At 36.5% G+C, this 14,566-nt stretch overlaps 1 protein-coding gene across 6 annotated transcripts in view; it reads left to right on the forward strand.

Moving 5' to 3' along the window:
- WTAP (WT1 associated protein) overlaps window positions 1-12,988 on the forward strand; it is a 29,418-nt gene extending 16,430 nt beyond the window's left edge. For 4 of the 6 annotated variants that reach the window (XM_054492271.2, XM_054492272.2, XM_063666799.1 and 1 more), the window contains 4 exons: window positions 267-394; window positions 4,823-5,001; window positions 10,106-10,260; window positions 11,712-12,988. In XM_054492271.2, coding sequence (XP_054348246.1) covers window positions 267-394; window positions 4,823-5,001; window positions 10,106-10,260; window positions 11,712-12,295 — 1,046 coding nt within the window. In that variant the 3' untranslated portion in view covers window positions 12,296-12,988. Of the gene's footprint in view, window positions 1-266; window positions 395-4,822; window positions 5,002-5,221; window positions 6,054-10,105; window positions 10,261-11,711 lie in introns of those variants that run through there. The other 2 variants (XM_054492275.2, XM_054492276.2) reach the window with 1 other exon arrangement.
- The last annotated feature ends 1,578 nt before the right edge of the window (window positions 12,989-14,566 follow it).

Raw genomic sequence — 14,566 nt, forward strand, 5'->3', positions numbered from 1 at the left:
ACTGTATAACACAGATGTTTCCTGTCTTCTGTTGGGAATAGATGAAACTATAAAAACATAATTCAGTTAGTAGTCATGGAGCACTGTGACACTTTTGCCTCCTAAAGGAGCTCTCATGACCAGGAAAAAATTCACTTGTTATAAAAGTAGTTAGGATGGAAACTAAAGACTTGATTAATTTTTTGACCCTAGTTTTTATTGTTCTTGACAGAGGTATTTAGAACTTGATCTTAAAATTGCATTTATAATTTTTTTTTAATCATCAGCTAATGATGTAACTGGCCTAAGAGAGTCTGAAGAAAAACTAAAGCAACAACAGCAGGAGTCTGCACGCAGAGAAAACATCCTTGTAATGCGACTAGCAACCAAGGAACAAGAGATGCAAGAGTGTACTGTAAGTATTTCAAGTTATATAAATGTCTTTAGTTGAGGAATTGGTTTTTAGTCTACATTATTACATGTTAATTTTAAACACTTAATGCTAAATATAAGAGCTTATCTTTTATAGGTACGTACGATTTGAGCTTTGAGAATACTAGATGAAAAATTTTGATAATGTCTCATTTAGACATTTTTTTGTGGCCAAGAAGGCAAAGTTTTAAGTTTTTTTTTTTTTGAAATTTTCATGCCTTATAAATATTAGTTCATCAATTCCAGACATTTTTCAGATACCTTGGTGTCTGAGTGTGTAATCAATAAAAGAGCATTTGCTCTTTATTGCTTTACTTTCACTGATTAGGAAAGCCATCTGATGACCTTATCGCTGCTCTCTTGTTCCCTCTGTGTATAGAACTGTTTTTCCTAGTGTCAGCAACTTCTTCAGTGTCTCCTTTTTAATTGTTAGAACTTTGATGTGTACTGTGTAGTATTTACTATGTCTACGTAGATCTGAAATCTAGTGGCATAATTGATCATCCAGCTCTGGTAGTTTAGGCTCAATCTTCTGGTGTAATTATACAAAATAATTAGAGGCAGCTGTATCCTTGTTTCTGATTTTAAAATCTGAATGTTTCTTCAATTCTTTGTGTACTCTCCATTCATTTGATACTTATAGAAGTCTTCTAATGTGTTATTAAAATCATCTAAGGTAGTATTCTGGTCATTGGAGACACCAAAAATCTATGGGCACAGTCCTGTTCCTGTTTCTTTTGCCAATAGAATGTTCCTTAAGGCTCAGTCACAGTCCTTTTACTTCCCTTACAGAGATTGTTTAAATTTCCACAAAAGCACATATTTACTCTTCTTTCACTTGTTACTAAATGACTTCTTCACATTTTACTTTGCTAAAGGCTGGCTTTTATCATTTTCTTTACTTTTTTTTTCCACTAACCCCCCCGCCCCTCCCCCCCCCCCCTTTCTTGAGACAGGGCCTCTCTCTCATCCAGGCTGGAGTGCAGTGGTGTAATCACACCTCACTTCAGCTTCCCGAGTAATTGGGACTTCAGGCATGCGCCACCAAGCGCAGCTAATTTCTTAATTTTTGTAGAGATGAGGTCGTCCGTATGTTGCCCAGGCCGGTCTTGAACTCCTGTACTTTGGCAATCCTTACTCCTTGGTCTCCCAAAACTGTTGGGATTATAGGTGTGAGCCATCGCACCTGGCCTATTATCATTTTCTCTACCTTCTTACCGCATTTTGTCCTTCTGTTTCTATCAGTTTTGTTGTAATTCTCACCACCACTGATACTTCTTTCTCCATAGTTACTAATGAATGTTTTAACAAATTTCCCTTTATACGAAAAATGGATCTTACCTTTAGACTGCTAGAGTGTGAATAGAGTGTGAATAGATGGTGTTGATGGTAATATCTCATAGGATCAGAATGTCTTGAATTCCTTTTCTCTTCTGGATTCCTACTCTTGACATCATAGTTGATGTGTGCACATCACAATGTGTGTGCTATTCATGCACCTCTGATTCTCCATCTGTCCTGTATGTGCTGGCAGTTTTGATCATATTATGTCTGGTCAACCAAGGCCTTCGGTGATACCTCATCACTCTTATCTCCTCGACCTGGATTTTAAGGTTATTTCAACTATAATGGAACCTAACCTTTTCCAGCTTTTTTTTTTTTTTTAAAACAGCTGTCACTTGCACACGCCAGCTGAACAACTTGCTGTTCTTCCAATTATAATACAAGTGAGATTTTGCAGACAGGGCAGGGCAGCAGGAGCAAAATCACAAGGAAAGGGCAAGATTAGATATGGCAGATGAGGATAAAGTTTCAGGTGAGAGTGAAAAAAGATGAGGTCAGGCCTGGAATCTTGGGTAATCTAGAAGAGAGGGGATCACTGAAGAATTTTTCAGCAAGAGATGTATGTGATGGATCAGATTCAGATTTACATTTTAGGTAGATCACTCTGGCTTAAGTATGAAAGATAGATTTGAGAGGAACAGGACTTTAAGCAAGAAAACCAATTGTGAGGCTGTTAAAATAGTTCAGATGAAATACATGAAGCCACTGGTGATAGCAGACAGGACAGAATAGGTGTCTTGGAGGCACAGTCAATAGGACTTGTTTAGTTTGGATGCTGTTGTGGAAGGAATGAAAAAAAATCTAGGGAGGAATCACAGCTTCAGGTTTGTCTTGTTTGAGTAACAATGCTGCTAGGATAGAGCCTACAAAGATCAAATTTTAAAAGAAGAGTAGAGTGTGGTGTTAGGAAAACGAAATCCAGCGTTCCCTCCTCCTTCCCCAGAATATAAAGTGATTAAAACAAAGGCATACATAAAGTTCTGTACAATACGAATTTAAAATTGTTCGTTAGATTTGGCAGTTAAGAGGTTGTTGGCCAAGGAAGCCAAAAGATTGGATACCCCTGCTCTAGGGGAACTGTCAAGTGGGAAGTGAGAGAAACTGAATTTAAAGAGTAGAAAGAATGGGAGTTAGATACTATAGGAATTCGGAGGGAATAGGTTAAGCGAATGGTTGAAAGGATTGGCCCTGAGAAGGAGGGTTTCTTACCCTCTTGAGAGTGAAAAATAGTGGAAAGGTTTGTGTTAGGTACCTGCCCTTTAAACAGAGCTGCTGCATTTACCCTTGGTGTTTCAAATTAAGCTAAACTTAGAAAAAATAAAATATACATCCTTAGGAATCTATTTGTGTAGATCTTTTGTTTGTCCAGCATACTAACTCATCCATTTGATCTTTTAATAATAATGCTTTATTTCTTTGTCTACATGCAGTCTTTGCCAAGTACATCAGTAGTCAATTTAGTTAGTTTTGAGCATAAGGCATAAGTTAGCCACGTGGTTACTATATTCCTAACTATATACTATATTCGTAACTATATTCTATTTTGTTGGTAAGTAAAATCTGTCATTTTTGTTCACCTCGGTGGTATTTCTGTTTTTCATTTAGTCTTTTGCCAATCAACTCAAAATAGATTTAGGAATAAAACTAACTTTGAAAACACTTTACTCAGTGTTCTCTTCCCTAGAACATGGAATTTATTCTAGTTAGATTCACCTCTCTTTTCATGATTGAAAGTGTTGACTATTGAGTCTTTGTAAAGCTATAGTAACTGAGTCTCAGTCAGTGCTGTAGACTGTTTTAATCAGTCCTGTCAGTACATGGAGTGCACTGTAAGTCATGGTTTATTCTCGCTCTGTTAAGTTATCTTAGCAGCTGGCTTCACATTGACTATGCAGTTGTACTAGATTTTTGCTCAATGAAACAAATATATTCCCAAACCACTTAGTATATTTGTTCCTTTTACTAAATATATATTAGAAAATTTTAACTGTAATCCTATTTAAGCCTTAGTATGGAGTTAGATCTTGGGCCACATCTACTTTGAGTATGAAGAAAATGATGAATTTAATGCTAATAACTATATTTCATATTTTAGAAATGTATTTTTAGTGTGCTAGTAAATAGCACAACTGAAGTCGAAATTGAAGGTTTCATATGTAAGTAGAAGGGTTCTGGTATGGTGGAAAAAGCTCTAGACTGGGAATCAGAAGGCCAGAGAACTAGAGTTGTAGTCCCGCTATGGCACTGAACTAAACAGTTGGGTTATTTAATCTCAAAATAAGCAGTTTGGATTAGGTTAGTTACTTCCAGCTTTACAATTCTATGATTCGGATCTATTCAGAAGGGGAAAAATATGAATTATACTTTATTTTGGCTTAAGGTCCTATAGAGTTTTGCTTTTATAAAGCTGTAACAGCAACTCTTGTAGCTATAAGTACTGTATATTTTTTCCTTTAGAAATTCAAATGTGTATTTTAAGTTATAATCTTGCACCTGATGTATTTTTAGGGGACTTTACATAGAATAATTTCCATAGGCAAAAAATTAAGCAAACCAAAAGACTTCATTAATTCTTAGGTAATTAATATTTTAAACTTTGCTTTTTTCCAGTGGGTTGTCAGCATTTTTAGTAAATATAACGTTGATTTTTGTTTTTTTGGTAATGTTTGGATTGTAAAGTAAAATGTATGTAGCCACTTTAAAGTTAAGTCCCAGATTTGGAGATGTAATCAAATGGCCTCAATTCCTAAATGAGTAACCTTAAATAAATAGTTATTTTTTTAATTGACAAGTAAGTTTTGTACATATTCAAGGACTACTACATAGTGATGTTTCAATACATATAATGTATAGTGATCAGATTGGGGTAATTAGCATATTCATCAAATAGTTTTTAGTCTGTACTTTTTCTAGAAAGTTTTAAGATTTTTCTAGAGAATTTCAGGATCAAAGAGGGGAGGAGCTTAATCAAAGAGTTGGTAAATCAAGTGAATGGAGGAAGTTTTCCCCACCTTCTTATGTATGTTTCCTTTGATTTGGTTGTAATTGTTTCTTTTGCTTTGCACAGACTCAAATCCAGTACCTCAAGCAAGTCCAGCAGCCGAGCGTTGCTCAACTGAGATCAACAATGGTAGACCCAGCGATCAACTTGTTTTTCCTAAAAATGAAAGGTGAACTGGAACAGACTAAAGACAAACTGGAACAAGCCCAAAATGAACTGAGTGCCTGGAAGTTTACGCCTGATAGGTAAACAAATCATACTCCCCAGTCAAGACTTCCCTGACAGTCCCACTACGAGAAAGCTGTGGTGGGACAGCCAAGTACTCGTTTCCACACCAAGACTCAGACTTTTTGAGCCAAAAAAAAGCCACATTCTTACACTGTCCAGCTTGTAAAGGTTAATGTAAAACTTACCAGATGAACCTTGTGTTTCAGCTTTTTTCTTTTCCCCTTCCCCTTGCTTCAGAGGCCTGATGGCGTCGGACTATTCCGAAGAAGTGGCCACCTCCGAAAAATTCCCCTTCTAGAAAATGTAGACACTTGAGAAATGTTTCTGTTTGAAGAAAATAGAGAGAGAAACAGAAGTCTTAAGTCTGTGGCACACTGTGTCTTCAGACAGTTTGAAGGAATGAAAACCTAGAGATTTTAAATCATGAATTGAACATGTAAAATTCCAGTAAAATGTAAAAACGGAATATGCATCGCTCTTAACCTTGAGCATAGTGACTTAGAGACACTGTGTATCAGTTTTGCCAATAAGACTGTGGACTTCATGATTGTTGTTGAACTTCTGGGTCAAAACTCAAATGAGGTGAATTTTGCCTTTAAAGGGTTTATTTGCTGAGAACCAACTTTCAATAGTCACGAGAGAATCAAATAATAGATGTCCGTACAAGTAGCGCATATATTTAACCATTTAGTTTGGGGCTCTATATTACTTGCTTGAGCCTTAATCAATGTGGTTTTATTCAATGGTTTGTTCTTTGAATGGTTGCAAAAACTGTAGATAATCTTACTGAGGACTGTACAAACATGAAGGTGTGGTATCAAACTTCAGGTTGAAACTGTTTGAAGCATTATAAACATTCATTTCACAACTAGATTGTATAAGGATATTAGCTGTGATGAGACTCACTGCATTATTTTTTTTTTAGTGAATTTTATGAAATCCCCATTCCATTCAACAGGCACATGTTTAAAAGAGCTTTGTCGTTGGTGTTAATGGGGGAATGTGTTCCTTCATTGTATTTGGGCCTTTTGTATTGCACTCTTGATATTAAATTAAATGTGCCTTGAAATAGTTGGTTTTTTTTTTTTTAAGTTCAAAGAATATTATGATGATTTTGTTGTACTCTTTAACATTTTAATTTGGGGCGGGGAGGGCCTGTTGAGAGCAGATTCATTTTGGAAATACTGTTGCTGTGCTCTTCAAAGTGAAGGAAAAGGCGTTGTGCCTCATTTTTAAAAGACCTACATAAAAGACAAGGAGACTTGACACTTGTTACTTTTATGACACTTTGTCCCAGGGTATTGCAGTAGAAAGTAATGCGGGACAGCTTCACAGGGTGTCTGCCAGAAGATAATGTGTTGGAACTGTGGGCTGGCCTAAGTAAGACATTTTGTGAATTGAAAAAAGGTATAGTGATCATTTCTAGCAAATTCATTTAATCATTTAGATAAATGAGGCATTATTTTCTTCATGCTTCCATCCAATCCTGGAGGTGAATTTTTTCCGTCAGATCATTCTATAAGTCACCAATTCAAATTTTCGCTTGGTGATAATGGAGTCTAAGATGAGTGGAAGATAAATGTTCCAGCTTGTCCCAACGTTTAAGTGCAGTTTTAACAAGGGTGACTTAAGTTCTCTCTTAATCATTCAAATCAATTGTAAGTATCATATGTTTGTGCTTTAGGGAACTGATTGTGGGGCAGAGGGTGGGTTGAAGAAGTGGTTTGTGTGACTTCAGCAAGAAATCTGCTTCTAAAATTCTCACTATTTGTGAGGGTTGGAGGGTAAGTAACCAGATCTGTTTGAAATTAGCTTATGTGCTTGCATTAAGGCTTTTGTAAATATTTTATGCCATTTAAGTTCACAGAAATGGCCTAAGTATCTTTTTAGTAGATTTTAGTAGAAAAGTAATCCATAAAATGTATTATTAACATGTACTCAAATTCAGCAAGCATCTTTCTTTGCCACTTAGATAACAGTCATGAATTCTATGGTTTTTTTCTTGTCATTGTTAAAGTTTTCTCTTTTAATAAGATAATACATGCTTGTGTATAAAATTGAAATACTGTAGAGAAAGGGGGAGATGAAAAGTGAGTGTCACTCCTGGATGTGACCTTGACATCCTCATTCTGTTCTCCAAGAGCAGTAACTGCGATTACTTTTTCTTGGGTATCATCAAGATAATTTCTGTGCATATACAGTCATTTTATGTATATTGTTTTAAACAAATGTGATCATACCATAAACACAGATGAGTTGCACCTTGTTTTTTTTTACTTGGTCTCTTTGGCATTTTTCCATTTTTTAGTGTATCTAGACAACTACATTTTTAATGGTTACATAGTATATTTCCGTTATATTAAGGAATCATAATTTATTTGAATCACTTATAAATGGATTTTTTTTTAAATAAAATTGGCTGTAAGCCAGAGTATATCAGGTACTATAAATACATCACTAATTTGAAACAAATAATGGCTCAGGCAATTCCCTGTCTGGAATATTTCCAGTAGTGGAATGGGTTTTGCTTTGGGTTGCGTGCGCACGCACGTGCATGTGTGTCTTCGCTTTACTGTTTTTCTGTTTTAATTTTGAGGAAGAAAGATTTCCAGAAGTAACCTGTCCAGTTCAGTTAAAATATTTCATTCATGTGAGAATGCACACATTTTAGAGTGTTTAGAGGTATATCTTTCAAAGTGCTTTCTATTATGTTTGTGGGTTAATCGATTTTAGGAATGGGTTGATTTTTTTGTTTGTAATTTAAAAAAATTATTTCAAAAACAATTACTTGTAATTAAATTATTTTTTTCAAAACTGTGGTTTTGTTAAAATTTATTTTACTAATCACTAGTTTTAAACGTGATATGGCTATCTTAGACATTTATTAAAAGGTATGACTTTTTAAACGAAACCTTTTTTGCATTAGAATTTGTGACATTTTTATATAGGGTTAAGTCAGGTCACAAATTAATGTATCTTACAAGTTGTCTTTTTCTACTCTTTAAAATTCATAAGAGTAAGAAGGTTAGTTGTAAACACCAATGAAATATATATACTTTGCAAGAAGACAGTTTTGAGAGCATAGGCAGTAAAGTGGAAGGAATTCCATTGTTATTGACAATCTTTCATATCTCTCATTTTCCCACTGTTTAATTTCTAAGTGGATGTTCAGTGGAGGCTAACGTCTGAGAGTGCTGGTGGGAAATGGTGGAAATCTGGAGCTACAGTAGCAGTGAACAAGAACACCAGCTAATAAAGTTATCATATCAAAGAATAAAGCCTTTACCATATGCTCACTGGTGGCTTTCACCTTAGGGCTCCTCTGAGCAGTAGTAACCCAGGTTGAACTCTTCACCTATTTTCTGGAAGAAAGCTTAATTACAAACATTTCCTTGAATTACATTAGGTTAGAAAACATGCAGCCAGGCACGGTAGCTCATGCCTGTAATCCCAACACTTTGGAAGGCTGAGGTACGCAGATCACTTGAGCTTAGGAGTTTGAGACCAGCCTGGGCAACAAGGCGAAACCCCATCTCTACTAAAAATCCAAAATTAGCTGGGGGTGCTCGTGCACACCTATAGTCCCAGCTACTCCGGAGGCTGAGGTGGGAGGATCACCTGAGCCTGGGGACGTCAAGGCTCCAGTGAGCTGAGATCACGCCACTGCACTCCAGCCTGGGCAACACAGTGAGACCCCCATCTCAAAAAAAAAAAAAAATGCTGTAGGTGAAAGAACCATGCAACACTTCAAAGACCGATAAAATATTTACAAAATGCTCTCATTTTTAAAGTTATAAGGCATCCTGTAGTAGTGTATCAGGCAAGTGAAAGCCTCACTAGAAGAAGGAAAGACTAGAATTTAAAAAATGTTTTAACCAATAAGGTCATCCTGGACTTATCCCAAGGACAAGAATGTCACACTGTCTTTATCCAAGTCTCAAAGGTAAATATCACAATTATTTACTTAGATCCCTTTAAAAGTGATCATTTCTTTTTTTTTTCTTTTTTGTCTTCATAAATAATTACAAGAACAAGCAAATAATTTCTCCTTTTATTGCTGAGGCTAAAGAAAACTAGTAAAATTTTATTGGGAAACATTTGAGCTTTTCATTACATATTTGCAATTGCTATGTATGTGCACATAAGTTTTATAGTATGTTGCACTAGCATTTGGAAACTAATTTGTGGAAAGTGTGACACTCCTAGATTGGCAGATATCTGCGTGTTTGAATTGTGATACATAACCACTGGTCTTATTTTTGTGTCAAAAGGATGATCTTTTCTGTTAAAGTCTTAAGTCTTTAAAAAAAAAAAAAAGAAAAACCTTAACTGCTGAATGTGCCTCAATTAATATAATAGATAATATTCTTGAGAGTTATGGAAGATGGGTGTACCAGAAAACTTCCCTCTCTCCTCCTCTTTTTTGAGACAGGGTCCCTGTTTCCGAAGCTGGAATGCAGTGGCATGGTCACAGAGTCAGCCACTTGGGCTTAAACAGTCCTCTCACCTCAGCCTTTCCAGAGGCTGGCACTACAAGCATGTGTGCCTGGCTACTTTTTAAAAAAGTTTTTGTAGAGTTGGGGTCTCACTATGTTGCCCATGCTGGAGGACTTCCTGTTAAGGAAAATCCTTATTAAATGTTTTTCTAGCAAGAATAAATACTCTCATTCATTTTTATTTGTAGGTACTCATTTTCATAGAGAAGTATTTGTGATTGATGTTGCATGTACCTTTTCAAGAACTTTTCTGATAAAGCGCTAGATTCCTTAGTGTAATAATATTGGTATAGCCAAGGTGTATGTTAATTAACTGGCTCTGTTTCCATTTCAAATGATAATTTGAGATGAAAATAGATGGATTTCAGAATTGATTATTGATGTAATAGAAACAAGGTGTAGCTGTTTGGGCACTTTTTGTTTAGGGTTTATTTTTGCTGCTGTGTTGGCAAAATACTGAAATGCAGAAGATGGATGTGTCCCAGAAAAGAAGATGGTAATTATGGGGAAGCATCTGCTGTGATATAGTTATGTTTGTATGTGTTACATCTATCACTGTAATAATCGTAAGCAAAGACAGAGAGTTTTGTCTTCATTTTGTGATGGATGGCTCTTTCCTTTGCAGCCAAACAGGGAAAAAGTTAATGGCGAAGTGTCGAATGCTTATCCAGGAGAATCAAGAGCTTGGAAGGCAGCTGTCCCAGGGACGTATTGCACAACTTGAAGCAGAGTTGGCTTTACAGAAGAAATATAGTGAGGAGCTTAAAAGCAGTCAGGATGGTAAGGGCTTTGTTTGTTTGTTTGTTTTTGGTTTTTTTTTTTTTTTGAGAAGTTCTCTTAACTTTGCATTGGCTTTTTAAAACTGCCAGTCATGAATATTATAGGTTAGATTCTGTACATTGTTACCCTCTGCCCTATGATTGTGTATTATTGTGAATGAAGCATTTTTAGTTGAGTCCGCAGACAAAGCCATATAATTTTAGTTTGTTTATCCCCACCCTCCTAATTCTTTATTGTTCAAAATTTCTTACGTTTTTGTTTTTAGTTGGGGGTAGGATTTGGTAAAAGATAAAAGGGTGTTGTATTACTTAACAAGATGGACAAATTTGTATTCATTGTTTGAAAGGGAGAATATCTTTAAGCATTTCTCGTTAAGTGTAAATCTTAGAAACATTGGCAGTTTTCAGCGATCTGAAAGTAATATAGTTGATTGTATCTGTGAAGGTTTTATTAGTGAATAAGAGATTTAATCTTTAAATTTGCTGAGATAAACAAAACTTGTCAGCCTCCATCCTTTTTAGTGCAAGTGTAGCTGCATCTGTTTGTCTTCTTTGTAAGGTGCATTATTAATAAGGAAAATATCCAAATTCTTTGAAATTTTAAATTGAAAATTAGTGTCTCTGGTTAATTGCAAAGATCATCAGTAGCCAAGCAATTTCTTCTGAACTACCTACCTTTTCAAAATCTTCAGGAATTATTTCCTGTGACTTTTGTCCTTATACATGTAACAGTCCTTGGTTGAGAACATGGGCCTCTTTGGAGTGCTATAGAGGACCACACTGTCCTTAAGGATCAGACCTGCTATGGAACTAAGGCACTGGGGTCAGGAATAAGGGGATTGGCCATAGTGGGGCCATAGGTAAACGTGAGTCAAACTTTGGGGCTGTAATCAGGCATATGGCAAGATGGATCAAAACAATTTTAACTTGGTTGCTTAATACAGTCACCCTCGGTATCCATGGTGGATTGGTGTCAGGACCTCCCACAGTAAGCCCCTCATATAAAATGATGTCATATTTACATATAAACCTATGTACATCTTCCCCTTTGAGCCATCTCTAGATTACTTAAGAGTACCTAATACAATATAAATGCTATGAAAATAGTTATTTTACTGTATTGTTTGGGGGATAATGACAAGGAAAAAAAACCTGTACATGTTCAGTATGGACCTAGTTCTTTCTTCTTCTAATATTTTCCTTCTACAGTTGGTTGAATTCATTGTTGCATGTGGAGGGCCAACTGTATATTATTTTAAGTATCTGACTTCCCCCAAAGCAAACTCAGTCATATTTTAAGATTCCAAGCAAAATTTTTAAATGTAGTGTGATTTTAGAATTGTATCTGTTTACTTAAGCATTTATTGACTCCCTTCTTTGTGGCAGGCACTAAAGAAACATTTTTCAGTGTTATAAACGATATTAAAGTTGGTCTGACTCTCCTTTGCACAGAACTGAATGACTTCATCATCCAGCTTGATGAAGAAGTAGAGGGTATGCAGAGTACCATTCTAGTTCTGCAGCAGCAGCTGAAGGAGACACGCCAGCAGTTGGCTCAGTACCAGCAGCAGCAGTCTCAGGCCTCTGCCCCAAGTACCAGCAGGACTACAGCTTCTGAACCTGTAGAACAGTCAGAGGCCACAAGTAAAGACTGCAGTCGTCTGACAAACGGACCAAGTAATGGTAGCTCCTCCCGCCAGAGGACGTCTGGGTCTGGATTTCACAGGGAGGGCAACACAACCGAAGATGACTTTCCTTCTTCTCCAGGGAATGGTAATAAGTCCTCCAACAGCTCAGAGGAGAGAACTGGCAGAGGAGGTAGTGGTTACGTAAATCAACTCAGTGCGGGGTATGAAAGTGTAGACTCTCCCACGGGCAGTGAAAACTCTCTCACACACCAATCAAATGACACAGACTCCAATCATGACCCTCAAGAGGAGAAAGCAGTGAGTGGGAAAGGTAACCGAACTGTGGGTTCCCGCCACGTTCAGAATGGCTTGGACTCAAGTGTAAATGTACAGGGTTCAGTTTTGTAATATTTTTTCAGCAAATTTTTATACAGTGTCATTTAATTTGGGAGAGGATACTGTCCAGAAAATTAATGCATACTTTTGTCACAATTTGCCTTTTTGTGGGTGTACATTTTGTTTTTTTTGTTGTTTTTTTCTCTTTTTTTTTTCTTTTTTTTTCTTTTTTTTGCTTCAATACCTCTGCCACTTTGGAAATTGTAACAGTTAATTACTTTGAATGTTGCTAAAAGGACATTTTGTGTAGGGTCAAGTTATTTTTATATGAGTTAATGTGAAATTGTAAATGGAAATTTTTCCTTAAAATATAACACAATGACGTCTATATAAATCTATGTCTGTTTAGAATCTGTGCTGTGTAAGGGCATTCGTACTCATGCTGTTACTGTACTTATGCACCATTCAGACTTGTTAGAGTAGATGTGGGTTTATGACTGCCAAGTTTGCCCAGTACAGTAGTTTTTTATCACTAAAAGTTGGACTCATTGATGGAGTCCTGTAGTAGTTTCAGTGTTAGATACAGTTTTTTCCACCATACATCTGTGCATTTTCTCTTTAGGTGACTGTTTAAGAAATTTGTGTGCATAGTTACTCAGTTTTTATGAACTGTTGTATCCTGTTAATGCATATTGCTCTGTGACTCCAGTATATCTTACCTGTACTGACCAAACCTAAATAAAGATTTTTATTGTAACTCCTTAATTAGCTTTTTTGTTTTGTTTTGGGTGTACGTTTAGCATTTGTCATTTTCATTGAGTCACTGAATTTCTACTCATTATCCTTCAAGTACCACAACAGTCAAATTTAAGACCAAGCATCGATTACGATTTTGCACACAATTTTTAATTTATGCCTTATTTTGCAAAATGGAGCTGGAGTTTAGGGCTACACTTAAAATTTTTTCTTGACTTATAATTGTTACAAAATATTTTAAAATACAGAAAAGTATAAAGAAAATAGTCATCTATTTCTTAGGCTTTTCTTTTTTTTTAAATTGAGACAGGGTCTCGCTTTGTCACCTAGACTCAAGTGCAGTGGTGCAGTAATGGCTCACTGCAGCCTCAAAGTCCTAGACTCAAGTGATCTTCCCACTTCAGGCTTCCGAGTACCTGAGACTATAGGCATATACTACCACACCCAGCTACATTTATTTTAATTTTAGTAGAGACAAGGCCTTGCTATGTTGCACAGGCTGGCCTCAAACTCCTGGCCCCAAGGGATCCTTCTGCCTTGGCTTCCCAACGTGTTGGGATTGCAGGAGTGAGCTACAGCTCCTGGCCCTTTTTGAGTTTTAATTGAAAAGCAGGGTTTGTTTTTTGTGACCTGATTTCAAGTAGAGTATCTTTGTAGTCAGTGATGTTTGTTTTAAAACGCTGGCCAGTACTACTGATTTTTACTGACAACATATCTGGTAATATTACACGAGTAAGGGGTGTTAGAATATAGGTAGGAGAAAATGTTTTTAAGATGGAAGAATGTCAAAGTTTGCTCCATTTTCTCAGAGGTAATTAAGTATAAAAGTCTATGATATTGAATGGCCTTCAAATGTGTAGCTTTCATATATGGTTGAAATGAAATTCCATTTCTGCTAAAAGCAAAGTTGTTTTAGACATAACTTGTAATACAATCAAGGAACCTTGGGAGTGGAGTTATAATACACGAAAACTGAGGTACAACTTATTTGAAAGTAACTGCTGCTTTTGCTTGTTTAGCTGATACAGGTATATCCAGTCTTCGGAAGTATATTAAATACTGCACTGTCTCTTGATTAACCTTTTCTTTTTTTTCTTTTTCTTTTTGCGAGAGTCTTGCTCTGCCACCCAGGCTGGAGTGCAGTGGCACCATCTTGGCTCACTGCAACCTCCACCTCCTGGATTGAAGCAATTCTGCCTCAGACTCCTGAGTAGCTGGGATTACAGGCGTGCGCCACCACGCCCGGCTTATTTTTGTATTTTTAGAAGAGACGGGGTTTCACTGTGTTGGCCAGGCTGGTCTCAAACTCCTGACCTTGTGATCCACCCACCTTGGCCTCCCAAAGTGCTGGGATTACAGGCGTGAACCACTGCGCCCAGCCTTGATTAACTTTTTCTACAGTCTGCTCAAGTGAGTAAAAAATCCTATATGATTTTTAATTTGCATGTGATTAAACATTTTGGTATTTGATATATCAGATACTGTGTTTGCCTTTTGTTATGTACATCCTTCAGCTTGACCAATTTAAACAAAAATGTAATTTCTCTGTCCTGTTGGTGTAATGTAATCAAGAGTTTGTCATAGGAA

The sequence above is a fragment of the Pongo pygmaeus genome, chromosome 5 (assembly GCF_028885625.2).
Source record: "Pongo pygmaeus isolate AG05252 chromosome 5, NHGRI_mPonPyg2-v2.0_pri, whole genome shotgun sequence".
Classification (NCBI taxonomy): domain Eukaryota; kingdom Metazoa; phylum Chordata; class Mammalia; order Primates; family Hominidae; genus Pongo; species Pongo pygmaeus.